Source organism: Ovis canadensis, chromosome 4, assembly GCF_042477335.2.
Source record: "Ovis canadensis isolate MfBH-ARS-UI-01 breed Bighorn chromosome 4, ARS-UI_OviCan_v2, whole genome shotgun sequence".
Taxonomy (NCBI): domain Eukaryota; kingdom Metazoa; phylum Chordata; class Mammalia; order Artiodactyla; family Bovidae; genus Ovis; species Ovis canadensis.
In genome coordinates this window covers 128,726,020-128,747,180 of record NC_091248.1, presented here as the reverse complement: position 1 = coordinate 128,747,180, position 21,161 = coordinate 128,726,020, and the positions used below count along the sequence as shown (strand labels likewise).

Below are 21,161 nucleotides of genomic sequence, written 5' to 3'. Positions count from 1 at the left end.
AAGGAACAGCAAGCAAATTAAGGTGGACAAAGGAGACAGACAGACGTGAGGCTTCAGGGACACCCGCAGGGCACAGGGTAGACCAGGACAGAATGAAACAAGCTGAAGCTGCCAGCCGCTTCCCTGCCTTCGCAAGATGGGTTGCCGTCCTGTACCCAGAGAGACCGGCTGCAGCTGCTGTCACGGGCTGCCTGGGAAGAAACAGGACCTGCCCTCTTCCTGAGCCACTGAGATTAAAAGGCTCTGAGGGAGGCAGGTGAGCAAGGGGAGGGAAGGGCAGCCCTGGCCAGCCTCCTCACTGCCCCAGGGCAGTGTGTGATGGGTCCCGGCTCCAGGCTGGTCAGCTGTCTAGTTGATCGCATGTCCACTGCCTGCCTCTCCCAATGGGACTGCGACAGCCCTTCCCTCCCAGCGGCTCTGGGAGCCAAAGGGAAGGGATCCTGGAGCTGTGGTTGGTCTTGAGCCAGGGCGGCACAGCGCCTGGGCTGGGACACACATCCAGGGTCTCCTCTCTTCTTTGGCTAAATTCTAGGAAGGCTGGAGGCCAAGAAAAATGTAATCCAGGCGAGCCCCACCCTGATCTAGATCGAAGCTGTCTGAAACCTTAGACTCACCCACAGAGGGAACCTACAGGGTGACATTCTTCTTAGGAGAGAAATCAGGCAGAGCGAGATCAAGGATCCCAGGAGCTGCTGTCACCTTGCTCTCAGGAATCCTGTCCGCAGGTCTAATGAGGGCAGGAGCAGAGGCCCTCAGGCTCTGTGCCCCCGCCCTGGGGCTGGGGGCGAGGGGTGGGCAAGAACTGGCAAAGCCAAGGCGCTCATCTGCCTTTTTTTTTCCTGGCTTCGCCTCTGCAGCCTCCTGAACTATACCAGGCAGTTATTCACCCTCTCAAGCGGCTTCTTTTCCTTAGGGAACCTAAGGAGATGATTATTGCTAGCATTTTTCTGAGCCCAGGAACCCAATCTTACACATACCCATAGCTCTGACTCTATTCTGCCCTTATCTTTGCTTAAGGCGCTTATCCGCCTTTCGAAAGGGCCTGTGGATGAAGAAAATAAAATCCGGTATTCTCTCTGAATAGCTTTACTTGGTTAATTTCCCCCTGGCAGGGCCCGCCAGCCACCACACCCACCACGCACAAGGGCCACCAGCAGGGTGGCGACAGGCGCCCTCGAGAGCGGGGACCCTAACCTGGCAAGTTCTTCAAGAGCACATGCAGAGGTTTTCTCTGGGTCATCTTTATAGCGAGACTAAGGGACAGTGTGAGGGACAAGCAGGGGCCCTGGGTCCTGCCTCTGGCTTGGCGCAGGGGCTGGGGGCAGTCCAGGGGACAGTCCTGCTGTCGGCGGGCGATGTGTCTCCTCCCCTGGCACGAGCCCCCCTCATCCCATCACGTCCTCAGACTCTCCTGGGCGCTGACCCCTGCACGCCTGGCTGTGGGGCTGGTTCCCGGACGACTCTTGCCCTCTCTGTGGGTGACCTCTGGCCAGCACAGGCATGGCGTTAATAAGGCTACTTGACAGCATACGGATGAAAACAAGGAGACCAACAGGAAACCTCTGTGAGGGTGATGGGGAACGGCAGGGAGCTCCCAGTGGGAAGCACAGGGCCAGTCTCCCCTCCCGGGGTGGCTGACAGACTCAACGACACGCCTGGAGAAAGAGGGGCTGAGAGAAGCCCACGGAGGGGGCTGGGCGGGGTGGAGGGGCACCCCAAAGTACAGCAGAGAGGACAGGGACGCAGAAGCAGAGCCCCAAGGGGTGTTTTCTCAGAAGGGTGGGGAGATGAAAGGCCACAGCCAGCCCCCCCCACACACGGTCTGGTTTATTGGCTCATCACACACACACACCAAGTATGTACACAAACATAAATATCGCAATGTACACATTTACATGGGACCTCTGGCCCACCCAGGCTCCCGTCTCTGGGTCGGGGGCCCTACGAGGGGCTGGCACGAGAAGGCGGGAACCTGGAGGAGGGCGAGGTCCTGCTCCCCTCCTCTCACAGCACCCCCAAAGCGTCCTGTCCCTTTGCAGCAGTGCTGGCCGGGCAGGGGCCAAACACCTGCGGTGGCTGGAGTCCCAGGCGTCTCCTCTGACCTTCCCATCTGGCTCTCCTCCCAGACTCTTCCCGGGTCCTTGGGTCTCAGCCTCTGTGTCTCTCGTCTCCCCCAGGGCCTGGAGGGAGGTGGGTGCCCATGCCCCGGCGCCAGTCCTGGCCCCTCCGGCCTCCTCCTGGGGCTCACAGGAGGCTGGGGCTGCGGTGCAGCTCGGCGGAGGTGCTGGTGCCATTGGCCGGCTCTCTGCTGGGGGCAGGGGTCACGCCGCAGCCCTCCCCGGGGCAGCCGTGCTGGATGAGGATGTCGGCACACTCCTGGCTGCCGGCGCGGCGAGCGTAGGCCAGCGGGGTCAGGCCGCGGGCATCCCGGCTCCGCACGTCCACCCCGTACTGCAGAAGGAAGCACGTTCTCACGGTTGGCAGGAAAGGTGTGGGTTCCCCCCCGAGTGGGGGGCGGTGGGGAGGATGGATGTCAGGGAGATCAGGAAGGGCCCCCCAACTCACCCAGATAAGCAGCTGCGTGAAGACCACATTGGCCATGGCGCTGGACAGGTGCAGGGCCGTCCGCCCGTCCCCGTCACCGTAGGTCTCGTTCACCTCCTCCTTGGACCCGTGCGCCAGGAGTGTCACCAGCAGCCGCAGGTCGTCCTCCACCACTGCCCGGAGCAGCTGCTGGCCCAGCGGCACGTCCGAGCTGGGCAGTGGGGCCAGGAAGAGCTTCTGCTCATACTTGGCCCGGATCCAGCGCTCCTTCTCCTCTCTGCGGGCACAAGCAGGGCCAGGCCGGGGGGGCGGTCAGGGGACCGAGAGCGAGGCAGGGGGTAGGGGGCCAGGACCAGAGCAAAGACCAGCCCGAGGGACCCAGGGCAGTTGGGGGCAGCGGGTGGCGCAGAGAGTGTGGGAGATACTGGATGGAACTCTTGGGGGGAGACCCCCTGGGGGCGACGGGGATGCGCGGGGGAGGGGGGGTGGCGGGGACTCAGGGGGCCGAGAGGGCGGGCAGATTCCAGGCAGGGTTGGGGGCCGGGGGTGGGCAGCTTATCTGACCCTGCAGGAACAAAGGAGGCGGGGCCAGCCCTTGGGGTCCACGCACAACCCTATCTATCTACCACCTATTCTCTGCATCTCTGCGCTCCGGCTGTAGCCTTTGCGCCACCGCGCGATAGGGCCCTGCGCATGCGCGCCCCCCCCACCCCCCCCACCCCCCCGCCCGCCCTACGACGGGCTGATAACTGCGGAGAAAGGGCCGGAGGTTGTGAGGCTCTGAGTGACAGGCGGAAGGCACCCCCGGGGCCCACTGCCGAGCAGAGAAACGGCCGGGTTTAACCCTTCCAGCCCGCAGCCCTGTCACAGCCTGGGGGGCCCCCCTCCCCCAATCCCCCTACCCAGCAGGGGCACCCGGGGCCTCATGCCCTCACCTGCAGGCGTCGGGCCCCGGTTTAGCATAGCCATCCAGGGCCCCCTCCCAGACGCTGTTGGCCAGGGCGTTGCCCATGGCGGTCATGACGGCCAGCAGCTCGGGTGGCCAGTCGTCGAGGTCGAGTGAGCGGACCCGGGAAAGGTGAGCTCCCAAATGCCGGTGCGTCCCGGAGCACTCGATGCACATGAGCGCGCCCAGGTTCAGGCTGGCCCAGTCTGGATCTAGGCGAGGAGAGGAGATGATGGAGCCCCTCCACCCTCGAGCTCCCCCGACCCGGAGCGCCCAGCCTGGTCCCACCGCCCCAGCACTCACTGGGGGCGTCGCAGTCAATACAGAAGCTGTTGCCCCGGACGGTGCGCACGGCCTGCACGGCCAGAGCTGCGTTCTGGTTCCCCAGTCGAGTCTGAAGGGATGGGTGGGGGGGTGGCCAGTGAGTAAGGAGGCCAGCCCGGGGCACCCACCCCCAGCCCCTCTGCCCGGCGCCCACCTTGTCCTTGGCACTGCGGCAGCCCTGCAGGCTGGCGAGGATCTGGGCCTGCACACTCTGCACCCACAGCTCCCGCTCCTCGGCCGTCGAGGCCTCGAAGTGCCACGTCTGCCCGGTGAGGGACACCACCACGAACTCGAACGACTCCTCGGCCTCTGCGGGCACACACAGGGCGCGCACACCCGTCAGGGCAGGGCCCCTGCCGCACGCACATGCAGCCCCTCCGGGGTCCCAGCCTGGAGGACTGTGTTCTTGGGGCTCCCCGTGGGGCAGGGAAGTGGGGGTGCGGAGAGCAGCCCGCCAGCCTGGCCACCTGTGGAGCCTGGATGGAAAAGGTGGGACGCAAGGTTTGTTGGCAGCCCCGGTGCGGCCAGGAACAGGTCTGGAAGTCAGAGGGGTGCTTCCCAGAGAAAGCGGAGCCCAGTGTCTGGAGAAGATGCGCCGGGGCACTGGGAGGCAATGCCGGGGGGCAGGGGTGTGTGTGGGGGGGTGTTGGAGGCGGGTGTGGGCACCATCCGTACATGTCAGCTGCAGCCGCCTCATTTTGCAGCTCATTAAACCCAATATTCCTGACGGCGTCGGCGTGGGGCTCCTGGGAGCCAGGCCCCTCCCCCCCTCCCCTGGCACAGGCAGGCAGGGAGGGCAGGGGTGGGGAGCAGCCTCCGTTTCCTCCACAGACCACCTGGGATGTGTGAGCAGACAGGGACCCGCAGACGTGTGCGATCACAAGTCCTGGGGGCTGAACTGTGACCCCCCAGCAGTGTGGGGGTGGGCACTGCTTCAGGCTCTACGCCGCCAGCAGACCATCACTGTGAGCCTCACTCCTGATGCTCACCCCCGCTCGCCACCCCTCCCCAGGGGGCACACAGCTCCCGACCAGCAGAAGTGTGTCGTGGGGGCTGCAGAGATGAGGCCACAGGCTCTGCAGGGCAGCCTCTCGTGGCCCCTGTGGCGCTGACTCCCCCTCTACCCAGGAAGTCCTCGGGGCCGGGCTCCCGCTTCGAGAAGCCCTGAACAGAACCATCTTCATGGCAAAAGCTGGAACCTTTCTTTCCCCAGGCTCCACCATTCCGCCTCACCTCGCTCCCCACCGTCTCTGAACCCTACGGCCCTGATCATCCATGGGGACACAGTTCCCTGGTCCAGATGGGCCCCTGGGCCATGAGCGCCAGGCACCCCTGTGTCACAGGCCGGCTATGCAGAAGCTGCTGTTTCCTTTAGTGAGGGTCTCCCCACAGCCCTGCCCCTGCCATGGGAGCAGAGCCCAGCAACTGTGCATCCAGCTAAGTTAAACTTTCAGAGGGACTCCAGCCACTGAGAAGAGACACACTTCGAAGAGGATGTGAGGAAAACCAGACGAGCAGCACTGTGATGACTAAGGAGCTAGGAGGAAGAACCCATGGAAAACATCTGAGGAGCGGGGGCTTCTCTGCCCAAAGACGGCTAAGGAGAGACTCAGCCCGACACGCGGATGCTTAAAAACTCGACGGGCGCGACGCGAGACGCAGGGAACACAGGTCCTGCCTGCGTCACCCAGGAAGAGGTATGGGACTGGCAGCCTGCCATCTTCTACCTTCGATGAGAATAAACGAAGGAAGCCCACGTTTTCACAAGGGGTTAAGTTAGGCCAAAGAAGGAGCATTTTTCCTAAGACACCAGGTCTAAATGACCAGAAGGTATGGAGCTGCTCTTATGGGAAATTATTATCGGAAAGTGCTTAACTGAATACAGACAAGAGGGTACGTGGGCATGACGTTTCGAGGAGGACGATCCCCAAGTCCCCCTGCCCACCTCCTGTGCCCCGGTTTCCCTCGGGGGGTCCCCCTAACCTTCAGCAGCACTGCTGGGGCCGTCTGGTCGGGGGGTCCCGGTGCTCTTTTTCCTCCGGTGCTTCTTCCGGTTGGAGTGGGGAGATGGGGGGGGCTCCAGCTTGGGGCTGGAGCTGAGCACCTCAGCGGGGCCACTGGCTGGTGAGGGAGAGGGGGAGACGTGTGGGAAGCGGGGAGGGGGCAGCACCCTGACCTGCAGCTGGGGCACCCACCCCGGGGAGCAGCCCCTCCCGCCCTCTCCCCTCAACCCCACCCCACCCCGGAGCCCCAGGCCTGGAGGAGGAGAGAGTGGGAAACTCAGGCAGAGCAGGGGGAAGGCAGGGGGAAGCCAGGCTCTGCAGCCCAGAGGGGTGGAAGGCGGCCGGGAACTCGCTCGTGGGGAGCTGAAACCCCAGCAGCTCCGCACCAAATTTATCCTCAATCACACTCCCAGCTCCTCACAATTAATAGCAGAATTAGAGACAATCAGGGAGCTGCCTAATTACTGTCAATTAGAGCGCGCTAATCAAGCTCCCGTCTCCCGCACCCCGCCCGGCGCTCACCACTAAATGTCAAACTTCATTAGAGGCAGACACGCGGCGCCCTCCCTCCCTGCTTGCCTGCCTCCTTCCAGACTCAACAGAGCAGCCTATGGAGGCCGGCACGGCCCCTGGACGGTGACCTGCCCTGGCCAGGCCTCCACTCCCCATCCCCGGGGGGGCCTGGGCTTGGCGTGGGACGTGGGAGCAGACCCTGGGCTGTGGGCGGCCAGCCCCTCCCACTGTCCGAGCTGGGGCGGGGGGGCTTAGTGGGGACCTGCAAAGTGTCTCTGGGAGGAGCTGATGCTCTGTTGCCTGGAGTGGGGAGTGGGGGGGCAGCAGGTGCACTGGCCCCAGGGTGGGGTGGGGGGTCTCCTCCCGTCTACACCCTCCCTGAGCTGCACTGACTGATGGATCAGGGCTGAGGGTCAGGATGCAGGTGAGAGTGAGCCACCCGCTGAAGAGGCAGGGGAGAGGTAAGGGGAAGAGCCACGTGAGCAAGGTCCAGACAGCGACCCCCGGTAAAGAGAGCGAGAGTGAGGGATATGGGAAGGGAGGTTCCTGACCACCTGGAAGGTCGGGGAGGGGCCTTGGCCTATTGCAGAGGCAGTGTGGGGAGAAACCCCCTGTCTGGACCACTCCTTGATCTCATCTGCAGGGGCCCCTTCCTGCCTTCAAAGCCCCCAGCGCCACTCCCCCCAACCCTGGCTTCCCTCCCCGTTCCCCTGTGGCGAGGCTGATGAGCTGGCTGCACAGGGGGCTGATGGCAATGCCAGTGCCACCAGCGCCGCCTGGGGCCAGCAGAGGTTGGCAGGGGGGCTGCAAAGGCAGGGAGGGTCTCCAGTGCCGGCCGCCCCCGACTCCCTGTTTCTCAGGCACGCCTGGCCCCCCTCCGCTGAGACCTGGAGGGCTGTTCCAGGGCAGTGTGGGGGGGAACCCCGCTCCTCTCCCGGCCTCACTGGGTCCTGCGTACCTGGGGGCAGGGCAGCGGCCTCAGTCCACGGGTCAGCACTGGACACAGAGCAAGCGCGCTGGTGCAGCCCCTCGGGGCGCGGACCGGCCCAGGCTGGGCTGCCAGCCAGGTGGGGGGTACCTGGGGGCGGGGGGGTGGGGGTAAGGGTCAGACTGGGAGGGGCCCCGGGGAAGGGTGGCCCACAGGCCGTCCTGAAAGCACAGCTACCCAGGGACAGAGCTTGAGAAATGCCTGCGGGACACTGGCAAAAAAACGAGGCCCTCCTGGGTTCACTGAGTGCCGTGCCAGGTTCTCCAGAGAACCGGGGTGGGGACTCAGGCCAGCCTGAGACCTCACGCCCCACCTCGCTCCCTGCACACGTCATGTTCCCCCACTCCTCCCTGCCCTGTGAGCAGAGCCAGAAGTTGGGGGGGTGGCAGTGGGGCTGACTCCCCATCACAGCCTGAGCTCCTGACCCTCCTGGTCAGGACCTGAAGCCCGCACTCCAGGCCACACACGCCGTGGGCTGTGCCTCAGCTCTGCTGCCATTCTGACAAGAAATAAGTGTATCAAATTCAAGTAATTATGTCTAATTAGTATTAGTAATTATCCTGTTGGGCTGCAGAAAATTAATCTTTCGTTTCCCATCAGGGGGAAGGACGGCGGAGCCGGGGGAATGGGGCGGCAGCTCCAGGAGCGCCAGGGGCGGTGGCAGGGCCCTCCCTGGCTCATCAGTCACCATGGACAGCCCCAGGAGGCGATCGCAGCCCTCTCGCCTTGGGCCACTGACCTGAGATCCCCCAGGGCCTGAGGCCAGGAAGCCACGGCCAGCAGGCAGGTCTAAGCAGCAGCGGCCACGCCCAGGGGTCTGCACGGACATCGGGGTAGGGGAGAGTGGCCAGGTGCTGGGTGCTCAGGACGGGCAGAGACCCCTGGGGTTGGACGAGCCTGACAGAGGCCCTCGACCAGCCCCACGAGCACAAGGGGCAAGTGTCTGCAAGAAGCCCAGGGCCAGGCAGCCCTGAGCAGAAGCACCTGGAAGGGAAAGGAACAGGCCAGCCGAGTCACACCGATGCTCTGGGGCTCGGAGGATGCTGCAGGGTGGGGCGAGTTCTGTGTTTCCTGACACCCACGGTGGGAGCAGACACACAGCAAGCGCTGATTAACACCAGTGCGGGCCAGCCCCTCGCCGTCACACACCGAGGCCCCGCTCTCCGGAATCCTGCCCCCTCCCGCTGCGCCTAACAGGTCCCTGCCATCTCAGCCTTTCTCGGGGTGGCCTCCCCCCGCCCCGCCTCGACAAGCCCGGTCAGGAAACCTTCCAGGGGAGCAGCAGCCTCAGGGCCGGACTTCCCGCCGCCCCCTCACCATCTCCCCCGAGGTTCCAGGTCTCACTCCCCTCCTACCCCAACCCCACCCAAAGGCACCACAAGGCCCAAACCTCCTCCCCCCAAGCCCCCCAATGCAAAACCCCAAGGGAGGGTGGGTGCCTTCCCTTTTCTTTGTTAATTCTCCCCTCATTACGCCTGCAATCCCACAATCAGTGTGCACTGTAATTGTCGAATTTGATGCTAATGATTAATGAATTAAACATGGAGCCATCAATTAGTCCTCGGAGGATAATTCTGCATAAAGCAGCGGATAATGTAATTACAGTAACAAAGATAATGAGATGTTAACATCGCCCGGTGAGCGGAGACGCGTTGTGAGTGTGCGTGAGGTCGCTGGCGGTGTGCCGGGGGCGGGGGGGGGGGGGGGGGAGGCCCTGGGGGGCGGCCCAGCCACATGTTCCGGGGACACTGGGGAGCCGTCGGTGGGCGCCGGTGAGTACGTGGGGGAGTGGGCTGCACCCCTGCTGCACGCACCACTTCCGCTCCCCAGGTGGGGGCCTTCGGGGGATGTGGCAGGACACAGGGTCCCAGGTGTCCCTGCTCAAGGAAGCAGCCAACGGTCCCCCCTGCTACTTGCTGGCAAGCAGGGCTTCCCTTCCATCCACTTCCATGTCCTCAGCCCTCTGGTGCCACCTGAGAAGCCCTAGGCCGGCCCCACTCCGGGCTGCCCTCGCTGTCCCCAAGCCAGCGAACCCGCCCCCTCGCCCCCAAGCGCACCTTGCTGGCAGCTCCGAGCGCCCTACCCATCTTCCTTGTTTTCCTGTCCTTAGCGTCCCTCTCTTCACCAGTCCACTAGCACACTCTCTGCCTATTTCAAGGGCCTCGTTCTGAGCCCGGGGAGGCTGAGCAGAAGCACAGAGCTGCCCCAGTCAGGCACACATAGGTTCAAACCTCTCTCTACCACTTCAGTGGGATTTCGGGTGCTCAGTTGCTAAGTCGTGTCTGACTCTTTCCAACCCCATGAATTGTAGGCCACCAGGCTCCTCTGCCCATGGGATTCTCCAGGTAAGAATACTGCTGCCTGCCCAGTCGCTAAGTCGTGTCTGACTCTTTGCGACCCTCATGGATGGCAGCCCACCAGGCTCCTCTGTCCATGGGATTTTCCAAGCAAGAATACCGGAGTGGGTGGCCATTTCCTTTTCCAAGGGATCTTCCCGACTCACGGACTGAACCTGCGTCTCCTGCATTGCAGGCAGACTCTACCACTGAGCCTCCAAGGAAGCCCCTCCGGGGGATTTCACAGACAACTTACTTAACCGCTCTGAACTTTTGTTTTCCATCCGTAACATGGGAACACGATCTCGACATCAGGGCTAGCACACTTGGCACCCCTCAATCAGCAGTGCCAACGCCCCTGACCCCTCAGTGCCTCCAGACAGGGTGGCACCCTGGCAGGGCAGGGACCCTTGCCTCAAACAAGCACCGTCTTTCTCTCCTGACTGCTGGACGGGGTGGCATCCATGCCTCTGAACAAAGACTCCACCCCACACTGCAGAACTGAGGATGGTTAAAGGGTTTGCCCCAGGCAGCTCGCTCGGCAAGCGTGGCTGAGATGTGGCTCCCGTTCCTGTGCCCCCATCACCTGCCCCGCTCCAGATGCTGACGCCACCTGTCAGCACGAGGCTACCTGTCCCTGCTCTGATCTGCTGGGCTGTCTGCTGGCCACTTCCCCTACTGACCCCACGAGGGCTGCATTTTAGCCAACGCATTAGCTGGGCTGATCCTGAAGCCTGACACTCGGCGCGAGCCTGCCCGGAGCCCTGAGGACCCAGGCTGGGCACAGCCCCCAACACCTACCTTCCCAGGCCCCTCCCATCACAGTGCGCCCCACGCCCCCACCTCAGCAGCCCCTCACCTGTGCCCCCGCCCAGCTGTGTGCTACTCCGCTCCAAGGCCAGCCCGTTGGCCCGGGGGCTGGTGCCAGGGGCTGCAGCCGGCGTGGCTCGCGGCAGGCGCTTCCCGGGCACCTTGACAGTGGTCCGCAGCAGGTCGATCTCCTTGCCGTGGATGTTCTGCATGTAGTCCTGGGGCCACGTGGACAAGATGGGGTTGGGGTGGGGGGGAGACTCGTTAGGACAGGCCACTCTTCCGCAGCAAACCCCATCCCGACCCTCCCAACTCCTGGGTCTCTCCCCACACTGCCCACGTTTGTGGAGCCCCCCCAGTACTCCCCATCCAGGTCTGCCCACGCGTGGCTCTCGGGGCTCTGCCAGGAGCGGGGCAGGGGCCACAGAGGGCCTGGGGCCAGGAGTGACGCTGGGTCTCCTTTACGGAAGATGGCTCGGGAGGCAACGCAAAGGAGGCCAAGTATTGACCAGAGACAGGACTTGGAGAGAGGCTGGGTGGCCGAGGAGAGGCACTGACAGGCCCCTGGGGACACAGACGATGGGGCTGCCCCGGGCCGTGGGTAGCTGGTCACCAAGAACCCCAGGCCTGTTTGCAGACTCTCCCACCGCCACTTGGGGCCTCGATAACTTTTACAGCCTAGAGCAGTGCCCAGTCCTTTCCGACTCTTTCCGACCCCGTGGGCTGTTCCCCGCCAGGCTCCTCTGCCGATGGGATTCTCCAGGCAAGAATACTGGAGTGGGTGGCCATTCCCTTCTCCAGGGGATCTTCCTGACCCAGGGATCAAACTCGGGTCTCCTGCATCGCAGGCGGATTCTTTACCGTCTGAGCACCAGGGAAGCCCTGGTGCCTGACGATAAATATTTGTCGAGTAGTTAAAGGGAAGCCTTTGATTCTTTCTGCCATTCTGAGGAACAGTGAGACAAGTACAGGGGTTCCAGATACCAGTGGACATCCCAGCGGCAGGAACAGTAATCAGCTCTAACGTCACATGTCAGCCGCCCAGCCATGCGCCAGGGGTCCCCCGCGAGACAGCTGACATCACGTCTGTATTTCATGCACTGCCTCACGTGAGTGTCCCGATGACCCAGGAGGACAGTGTTACTGTGCCCGCTTTACAGATGGAAAAACAGGTTATCCTTACAAAGGGTGACCTGCCCAAGGTCACAGTCAGCAGGTGACAGGGCCAGGCTCAAGCCCAGCCTGTTCAGGTCCCCAAGGAACCACCTCTTTAGCCCCGGAGCGAATCAGCCCTGCCTTCATGTCAGTACCTGGAGGGCTGGACGTGGACGAGGGGGGATAGGGACCCAAGAGCGGGAGCGGCTGGGTGTCTACCCCATCATGCCTACTGTCTTCACCTTGCCCTGGGCGGAGGGTGGCACCTGGCAGGGCGGGAGGTAGGATGGGGGATGCAGAGTGGAGCCCTGCCCTCCCTCTGGCTTCCCTCTGGCCTCCCTCTGCTTAAAACCTCACCCAGCCTGGCCCGGTCTCCCTACTGCTCTGATCTTCTCGGGTGCTAATCCCTTGTCCACGGCCCTGGCAAGATCTTGGGCTGTCCTTCCCCAGGGGACAGAAGCTGGGCCAGTGATGCCAGCTTAATTCTGGAGGGAATTTCACTGGCTGGACTCGGATGGGCTCCCCTCCTCCGGTGTTGGGAGTGCCTCTGGGACGTTCTGCATCCAGGGCACTGCCCTGAGCACTGTCCTTCCAGGTCCCAGCCCTCTCACCCCACCCACTGGGACACCACTTCCTGTTCCAGGCATTCTCCTGCCTTGTCATCTTTCAGCTTCAGGGAAAAGGCACAATGTCCTCTGGTTAAAAGAGCCGATGGGGAGTGCTGGCCAGGGCGGGCTGACCAGGGGCTCAGGGCCGACCCTCACCCTGTGAATGACCGAGATGACCTCGAGGAAAAAGGGATCACCTGGCCCCAAGGAGCCAAGAGAACGCGGCATCTCCAAAGAAGAAAAGGAGTGAGATTGAGGGAGCAGAGAGCCCAGCACCAGCCATGCTCCTGCCCCCGGCAGGCTGGCGTTCTCTACAGGAATCGCTGGGGCCAGCGGGAGGACCACAGGGAGGATGGGGCACCCCGATGCCAGCACACAGGCCGACTCCCGGAGGCCTAGCCGGGCCTGTGCGTGCTAACTCACTTCAGTCGTGTCCAGCTCTTTTGCGTCCCCATGGGCTGCAGCCCACCAGGCTCCTCTGTCCATGGGATTCTCCAGGCAAGAATACTGGAGTGAGTTGCCATGCCCTCCTCCAGGGGATCTTCCCGACCCAGGGATGGAACCCGCGTCTCCTGCATTGCACGTGGATACTTTACTGCTGAGCCGCCTGGGAAGCCCTTCAGAAGGCCCACAGGGGCCCCGCCAGCCAGAGGGGAGCCCCTGCCCTGCAGCTCTGCCCCACGTCCCTGGCCTCCTGGTGAGGGATGGGCCGGTGCCTAGCCTCGGGCATACCCTGCTCCCAGGATGCTTGGTTCGTGTCTCAGAAGCACAGAACAGCATCGCTGAGACGCAGACGAGGGCAGGCTCACCACAGGAGGGCCCCCCTGCCCCGACCTCCCACTCCTGCTCTGCTGAGCGCTGCCAGGGCTCTGTCCCCAGCCTGAGCCCCTCCCTGTGCCCTGGTCCCTTCCCCAGTCAACTCCGCCCACCCCCATTCTCGTCACCGCTGGCCCTCTGGCCTTGCCTAGCACTCAGGGTGCACCCCACCATCCTGGCGGCCCCCACACTCCAGGCCCCCACTGCCCTCCGATCAGCTCCGCACGCATCCCATCCCGGGTCCCCACACACAGTCGCATCTCAGCTCGAGACGACTGTCAACAGCTGGCAGGGCCGAAGACACAGCTGCCGTCCCTTTCCCGGGGGCGGGGCTTGGGCTGCTCTAGTTCGCAAGGAGGTCACAGCAGCTGCAACAGTTTCCAGGCCCCGTGACAGCCCTGGGCTGCCCAGGCTGGGACACGGGTCAGGGCAGAGGCGGGGGAGAAGCTGACCCCAGGCCAAGAAACCAGAGCCGCTCGGAGGGACTCCGTTTGGGACCAAAGAGCCAGACAGCAACAGAAGGGGGAAAGCAGCGCTGACCACACGACAGGCCAGCACCCAGCCAGCCGGAGGGGGGGACCAGCTCTGGGCCCCCCGAGGAGACTGCGATGGGTGAGCCGGAGAGGCGGCGGCGGACGGGGCATCATCGGGAGCGTTTCCCTCTGTCAGCAGAACGGGGGAGCTCCGCGGCAGCTCGGGAGAGCGGTCACCACGGCTGCCTTTATTACCCACCATCAAACAGCAATTTCTTCCCCAGCCTCCTCGCTAATTACCCAGCCAGCGTTCTCATCTCGTTTTATTACTGGAATTAACAACGAGTTCAGAGCGTGGAAAGCTATTAAGATGTGTGATTAAGCCACATTCAATTAGTTTCTACAAACAATTTAATTGATGTTGCAGATAGAATTAACAGAAGGTGATTGTGTGAATGGCTCCGCTGGCTGCAAAATGGGGGAGGCTGTGGCGGGCTCTCCTGGGCCCCGGCAAGGACCGGGCGTGAGGCTCGAGACCTGCCCACCAGCCCTTCCTCAGCGCACCCCTCAGGTCCCACCAGCCTGGGGCCCACCAGCCCGACCGGCCTGCCAATCGGTAGGCGAGTCCCCAGCGCCCCTGCCCTCGAGTCTCCTGGTAGGGGGAGTGTGTGCCCTCCAGAGTTCCCGGAGGGCCTTCCTCTGCAGGTTTCCTAACAGGAGGGTGCCTCCAAGGGAAGCAGACAGCTCCCAGGGAGAGCGGGTCCCGCTCATTGCCAGCAGCTGGGAAGTTTGCTCAGGTTGGAAAGTTTCCTCAGGTTGGAAAACACGGCCAAGGGGGATAGAGGCAGGGAAGCCGGCAACAGGAGCTCAGCGGCCACCAGGGAGGGACACCAAGAGATAAGGAGTGGATGGAGCGAAACAGCCTCCATCAGGAGGGACCTCGGACACCGGGGGTGTGCACGGAGACCCTGGGCTTGACCTCACTGGTGCTCTGTTACCACGGTTTTGAACCTGGTTCAGGTCTCCTGGACAAGAGAAGCGTGGACCAGGCAGGGAAGCTGCCATCTGCACGGGCCAGGTGCCCAGGGCATCTGGCATGGGTTGGGGACGTGCTCTCGGAGCCCAGAAGCAGAAGGCAGCGACTAAAGGGCTGACTGACGGGGAGGCCACGCTCTCAGCCTCTTCACCATGCCCGTGGAGCCGGCGGCCTCTTAGATTCACCTCCCAGCAAAGCAGGGGCAGCCTGGAGCCAGCATCACCACATCCCGGCCCAGCACACTGACCACACACAGTTCCCAAGCGTGGCGGCCACCCAGCCGGCCTCACTTGCCCTGATGGTACCTCTCCAGGGATCCTCAGGCAGCCTGGAGGGGAGGTGCTCCTGGATTGTGCAGAAAACTCTGGGTGATTCTTACTGTCCAAGTCACGGGGCGCCAGGTCACTGGTGAGCCACTGGCTAGGTGACCGAGAAGTCGACAAAGCCCACCGAGCCTCCGCCCTCTGGGTTGTTAGTGAAGTGAAAGTCGCACAGTTGTGTCCGACCCTTTGTGACCCGCTGGACTGTACAGTTCATGGGATTCTCCAGGCCAGAATACTGGAGTGGGTAGCCTTTCCCTTCTTTAGGGGATCTTCCCAACCCAGGGATCGAACCCAGGTCTCCTACATTGCAGGTGGATTCTTTACCAGCTGAGCCTCAAGGGAAGCTAGACCATACTGGAGTGGGTAGCCTATCCCTTCTCCAGGGGATCATCCCGTCTCAGGAGCTGAGTCAGGGTTTCCCACCCTGCAGGTGGGTTCTTTACCAGCTGAGCCACCCGGGAAGTTGCGTGTGAAAACAGCCATCCCACAGGATCTCTCCCTTCCCCTCCGCCACCAAAACCAAACAGGACACCAGGCCCTGTCCTCCCTGTCCCCAGACACTCCCCAGCCCTCCCCTCCTCCTTCCGGGGTGCGGGGCCACCCAAGAGGCACGAGTGCCCAGCCAGGGCAGCAGGAGGCAGGGGACAGCGAGGACGCAGCAGAGAGAGAGAGGCAGGCGGGCCTCACGGGAGGGGAACAAGGCCACAGATGGGCTCCCAGCCCTGCAGCCGGGAAGCACTGGGGCAGGAGGTGAGAGCACTGGGCCCAGGAGGCCCAGCCCCCCTCCCTGGGGACACTGCGGTCCTCTTCCTGGTCGGGGGGTGGGGATGCGGGGAGGGGGCGCCCTGCTTCCTAGGACAGCACGGCCCTCATCAGGGCTCTGTGGAGAGCCTTGCCACCTCTGGACTCAGCAAGACTTGGGGAGGAGAAGGCCAGAGTGGGGGCAAGGACAGTGCCCAGGAGCCTCTGTGCTGAAGCCCCCGAGGTCGCCAGGCCGAGGCCCCTCATCTAACCGGCCCCACGAGCTGGTATCCGAGCACTGGTTCCCACCCTGTGGAGTCAGAGGACCCCCAAGCTGAGGGGAAGGGCCGGGGTGACTGGAAGGGCCCACCCCAGGCCTGTAGGCTTTCTCAGGGTCCTGGGCGCTGCCCTCAGGGGGACTGGGCTACGGCCGAAGCGTGGACCCCAGTTCCTTTCAGCCGGGCCCCCTACAACCCCCATGCCGACTCAGGGGTGGGCGAGGGGCCCTTCCGAGGCTGGCCCAGGGGCCTCCGGGCCCGGGGTGGGGCCGGCCCACGTGCTGTGCTCGAGGGGCTTCGCGGGAGAACTCATTAGGCCCACAGTGGGGTGGTGACAGAGATGGATTCCGGTGACAGCTGTGCGCTGGAGCCACGCGGCGAGGGGAGGGGGGAGAGTGTGGGAGCCGCCACGGGGCCCCCCAGCCACTGTGCCCCGCCCCCTGAGGACCCCTCTGCCCAGGCCCCGTGCCCCGACAGGCCTCGCGCCAAGGGGGTCTGTCCCGGCCCCAGGCTACCCCCAGCAGCCCTGGCTTAACTGCCCTCTTGCACCCCACTGTCCTGGGAGCCCAGGGGCACACACATGCATGGCGCGTGTTGGCAACACCGCCTTCCCCTCCCCACCCCCGCCAAGCGTGAGCAACTCCATGTAACAGGCCTGATCCAGCTCTTAAAACAGCTCCAGTGGAGGAAGGAGAACCCGACTTGCACCCCAGTCCAGCCCTGGGGGCGACTGCCCGGCAGGTGGGTTTACTCCAAAGGGCCCGGCCGAGACGCAGAGCTTTCAGGCACCGGGCCTTAGGGTCCATGTGGCCCCCGAGCCCCCAAAGCAAGGCCCCTTTCCCAAGAGCAGGACTTTCTGAGCTCAGGTGCTCTTCCCTCCAGCCCCAGAGTCCAGCTGCTCCATGTCCACCTGGCCCCCACACCCAGCCCGCCCCAGGTGCAGCGAGCCCCCCACTCACGTGCAGGCTGGGGTGGTAGGTGAGCAGCCCGTTGTCACACAGGGTCACATACTTCTTCTTCCATTCCTTGTTTAGGGACTTGCCACTCCGCTTGAGCAGGATGCCCTGGGGACAGAGGCCGCATCAGAGATGGGAGCCAGGCGTGGGGAGGGTCTCAGTGCCCACGGGCCCCACGGGCCTCCACCCCCGTCCTCCCAGGTCACTGTGCGTGTGGGCACAGAGATGTCATGCGGGACAGAAGCTGAACGGGGAGGGCCACCCGGACCAACCCATCCACAGGACTCAGGGGGCCCTCTCCAGTTACCACGGACCAGTGTCCCCGTTGTGGGACAGTGTCCCCAGGTTGTGGGGCTACATCTGCAATGAGAGGCGGGGGTTTCAATGGCCTCCCAAGATCTCCAGGGTGAGGGTGGAACACAGAGACCTCCTGTGGTAGCCCCAGAAGAGGGCAGACAAGCACCTGAATGTCCCCAGAATGCCCCAGTCTCCCCAAAGCAGGGAGTGGGGAGTTCCAGCCATCCAGATCGGCAACCAAATCTCCCATGGGAGCCGAGAGGATGCTGAGTGTGGCACTTGGATGGGCCCCAGGATGGACAAGGGCCCCATGAGGGCCGGGATTTGAGAGTGCTGTTCATCAACAACCTCCCCCCACCGCCCCCGGCACCACAGCACACTGGGGGAACCCCTGGTGGACAGTGGGGAAAAGCCAGCAGAGACTCTGAGGCTGTTGGAGGACCCCACCAAGGAAGACCACCCACAGCCCGGACAGTCTCTGCTGCCCTCCCCTAACGACGACCCCTGGTGGTCCCGCACCCACTGCTGGCTCCTGAAACAGCGGCCAGCACAGGGGACCACCCGAGGATGGAGCCGGGGTCGGGATGGGACACAGACAGGCCTGGGCAGCAGGTTCCCCCAGACCAGTATCACCCCTGTGGGCCCCCTCCCCAAACTTGGGGTGCTGAGAAGAGGCAGTGTTGCCCAGAGAGTCCTACACACCACTGCCAGGGGGAGAGCCCCACAGCGGGATGGCCCGGCTAGGGGCGGGATTGGGCAGCACTCTGAGTGTCCCCCAGCATCACCCCCCCACCCCGCAAGGGGGTCATAAAGGAGGAGCTTAGGGCCACTGTGCCGGCATCTCCTTCAGGAGGGGGGTGCCCTGCCCTCAGGCAGGCAGGAAATGGGGGTCAGGAGACTCAGTGTGACAGAGAGTGAGGGTAAACCCCGATTCCATGACGCCCTCCCCTGCTCAGGCCTCCTACTAGGAGGTTCAGCCCTGAAAAGGTTAGCAGTTAGTGAGCAGGTGGCCTGGGATTCCCACACCAGGGGCCCGGAGGTGGAGGCCTTCAGTTCTGCTTTTCAACAGGTGTTTTAACCCCTTCCTCCCTCATCCTCCAGCTGGAGGAGGTGGGGCCGTCTAAGGACACCGCGAAGACCTGGTCCCCTTTTCTCAGGAGCAGCTTCTGAAAACTTAGGGTGTGAACTGAGACCTTCCCTAGACAGCAGGGTGCCTGGAACATCTCGGAAGGCAGCCGGCTCCGGTCTGGTGGTCCCTGAAGGAGCCCTGGTGACCTGCCTCGGGGGCATGGCACCCATCCCCTTGCAGACCAGAAACGTGGACACAGCTCAGCCGCTGCCTCTCCGCTGACTGTGGACCCCGGGCCCTGAGGACTGGGGGCCAGACTCTGGAGAAGACAGCCCAGGCTTCTCTTGCTGCTGCGGGCGGGGCTGGGGGAGGCGCCCCATCCCCGCCTCCCTTCCCACCTGCTCCCTGAGCCTCCGCGGGAGATTCCACCAGGGGCTCTGTCCCAAAACCCTTCACGCCCGGAGCTCCCTTCTTGGTCCCTTCACCTTCACCGGGTGCCCTCCTGGTCAGCCCGGGCGCATGCCACCCGCCCCCACCCTACCTTCTACCACCCACGAGCTCTTAACATCCCCCAAGTCCCGGAAACTGCCTGGGCCTCCGTCTCAGACGCGCAGACTCACCTATGGAGCACCCCCACCCACCCCCCCAGCAGGAGATCAGGAGTCAGGATGCGGGAGGCAGCGGAGGAGGGCAGACCTATTTTGCCCCGCAGTCTTTCCCCTCCTCCACCGGCCCCTCTCTGGACCGCGGGAATGAGGCTCCGGCGCACGTTAGCTGGGGGCGTGGGAGGAGCGCCGGGGCGGGGCGGGGGGGGGGGTGGTTCGGGGGGCAGGGGGCGGCGCGATCGCGGCTGCAAGCGGGGCTTGGCCCGCGCCCACGCGCTCCGCCGGGCTCCGCCGCTCACCTGCCAGGGGCTGCCCGCTCGGCCCGGCCCTCCCCGCGCCCCAGGGGCGCCAGCCCCCTCCCTGGGCAGGCCGGCTGCGCACGGCGGCGCAGGAAGCAATCTGGGGCGGAATGTGAGCAGTGCGAGGGGGCGACAGCCCCCAGAGGACCCGTTCCCCGCCGCCTCCCGCCCGGCTCCGCCAGCCGGCTTAATTGCGGAGTCCGGATTGATTGGGAATGCAAATGGCAACTGAAATGCAATCTCCACTCCCAGCAGGAGCAGGGGGAGGGGGAGCGAGGAACCGGGAGAAGCTCGGGACAGGAGGGCTGGGAAAGGGGTAAGCCAGGCCTGGGGAGGAGAGGAGGGGCGCAAGGAATGGCCACCGGCCCAGGAGAGAGGAGAGGGCGCGGTGGAGCCCCATCCCGACAGTAGGCAGGTCCCCAAAGCACCAGCCCCCACCCCATGTGATCCCTGGTGGCTGGAGACAGGTGCGGCAGCTCAGCCTCCTGGCTGGGCCCCTCCTTCTGAGGATCCCTGAGTTTCGGGGGGCCTGGAATCCTCAAGTGACTTCACTGATCCCTCCAGGGGCAGTGGAGCCTCAGGTGCAAGTTCACAGGGCTTCATCCTCCACTGCACAGACCCTCTTTCCCCTCCCTGTGTGGGATTCAGGGAGCAGATGAATTAGGGCAGACCCCAGCCAGGAAGCGGGGTGTGTTTGGGGCTAGACTGATCTCAAAGCGAGGATGAGTAGCTGGGTGGCTGGGTGGGGGAAGCATTGCGTTTGTTGACTGTTTGCCTGTGCCTGTGTGTATACTCAGAAAGCACACGCCATAAAGCAGGGAGTGACAATCCCCTGCCTGGAGCAGGTCCCCATTGCCTGGCCTGGCAAGAGGCCCTTTGAGGAGGCCTGGGTTGGCACAGCCCCATCAACAGGTTTCTGGGCCAGTTCTGCGCATACAGCGAAATGGGGAGGAGACGGCCAGCTGCCATCCTCCCAGCCCATCTCCCCGCCCACCGAGGAGGGTCCCTGCGAGGCATCCCTCGGTGACACTTCTGGAGGACTGAAGCACACCCAGCGCTCCCCACTGTGCCCTCCGGGCCCCGAGACACTTCCAGGGGTCTCCATTCGCCATGGCCCTCCACTGTGGGGTTAGAAACCCCCATTCCTAACACAATTCTGGTCGCAGAAGCCCCAGCCTGGACGGGCAGACCTGATCACAGGACCCTGGCCAGGCTGTGTCCTCTGGCCGCACAAGTCTACTCTGCACTCAAACACAGACATCACGGCTCCTGTAGACACGGGGCATCTCTAAACACCGGCTCCCAAGAAGATGTGTCTGTGCCAAGTGCAGCATCCCGGGGACGCAGCAGGCTGACCACCAGGCTGCTGGCCATCCCTGGGGGCACTTGGGCCAGCAGGCTCTCACCTGACACCTCCTCTCTCCACTGCCTCCAGCTCAGCGGTTCTATAGCCCTGCACAGCACACCAGCAAGCAACTCTGCCTTCCATCACCAGAGACCAGTCTCCATCACTCAGTGCCTTTTTCTAGCAAAGACAACCAGGACAGGCAGTCTGGGCGCCCTGGCCCTACTGGGCAGTGACTCCAGAGACTATATCAGGACTAAGTTTCCTGTTTTCAAACACACAAGAGGCTCACCTGGTAAGACTTGGCCGGTGAACCCAGGGTAGGACCAGCCCTTGGTACGCCCACTCAATCCATACTCCTCAGGGTGCCCTTTTGTGAATTCTCTCCCTTTTGGGGGAGGGAAGAGGAGAGGGATGTGGGGGAAGACCAAGCCGTGCTGCAGTGTCGGGCACCTCCAGAATCACCACCACCAATGCAGAGCCGCTGAAGGTGGCGGGCAGCTCTCTGCTGCCCCCAGGTGGTGATGAGGGTGAACAGGCAGGGCCAGGCCCGGTGAGCGTGCAGGCCATCCTTGCCAGGAGTGTGTTAACAGCTCAGCCTGGCAGGGGCCTGGGGCGCTGGTCTCTCCCATCTTCCAGAGCCATCCTCCAGCATTGCTGGGGCCTCCTCTCCACTTTTCTCCAGCCCCGGGGGGA

General features: G+C 63.7%; 1 protein-coding gene across 9 annotated transcripts in view; it reads right to left on the bottom strand.

Moving 5' to 3' along the window:
- Nucleotides 1-1,764: 1,764 nt before the first annotated feature.
- AGAP3 (ArfGAP with GTPase domain, ankyrin repeat and PH domain 3) overlaps nt 1,765-21,161 on the bottom strand; it is a 56,486-nt gene continuing 37,089 nt past the window's right edge. For 4 of the 9 annotated variants that reach the window (XM_069587161.1, XM_069587162.1, XM_069587156.1 and 1 more), the window contains 7 exons: nt 16,854-16,958; nt 10,514-10,682; nt 3,969-4,123; nt 3,794-3,884; nt 3,480-3,702; nt 2,566-2,821; nt 1,765-2,451 (listed from right to left, as the gene is read on the bottom strand). In XM_069587161.1, the coding sequence (XP_069443262.1) occupies nt 2,245-2,451; nt 2,566-2,821; nt 3,480-3,702; nt 3,794-3,884; nt 3,969-4,123; nt 10,514-10,682; nt 16,854-16,958 (1,206 nt within the window). In that variant the 3' untranslated portion in view covers nt 1,765-2,244. Of the gene's footprint in view, nt 2,452-2,565; nt 2,822-3,479; nt 3,703-3,793; nt 3,885-3,968; nt 4,124-5,797; nt 5,936-7,288; nt 7,409-10,513; nt 10,683-16,853; nt 16,959-21,161 lie in introns of all 9 variants that reach the window. The other 5 variants (XM_069587158.1, XM_069587153.1, XM_069587155.1 and 2 more) reach the window with 2 other exon arrangements.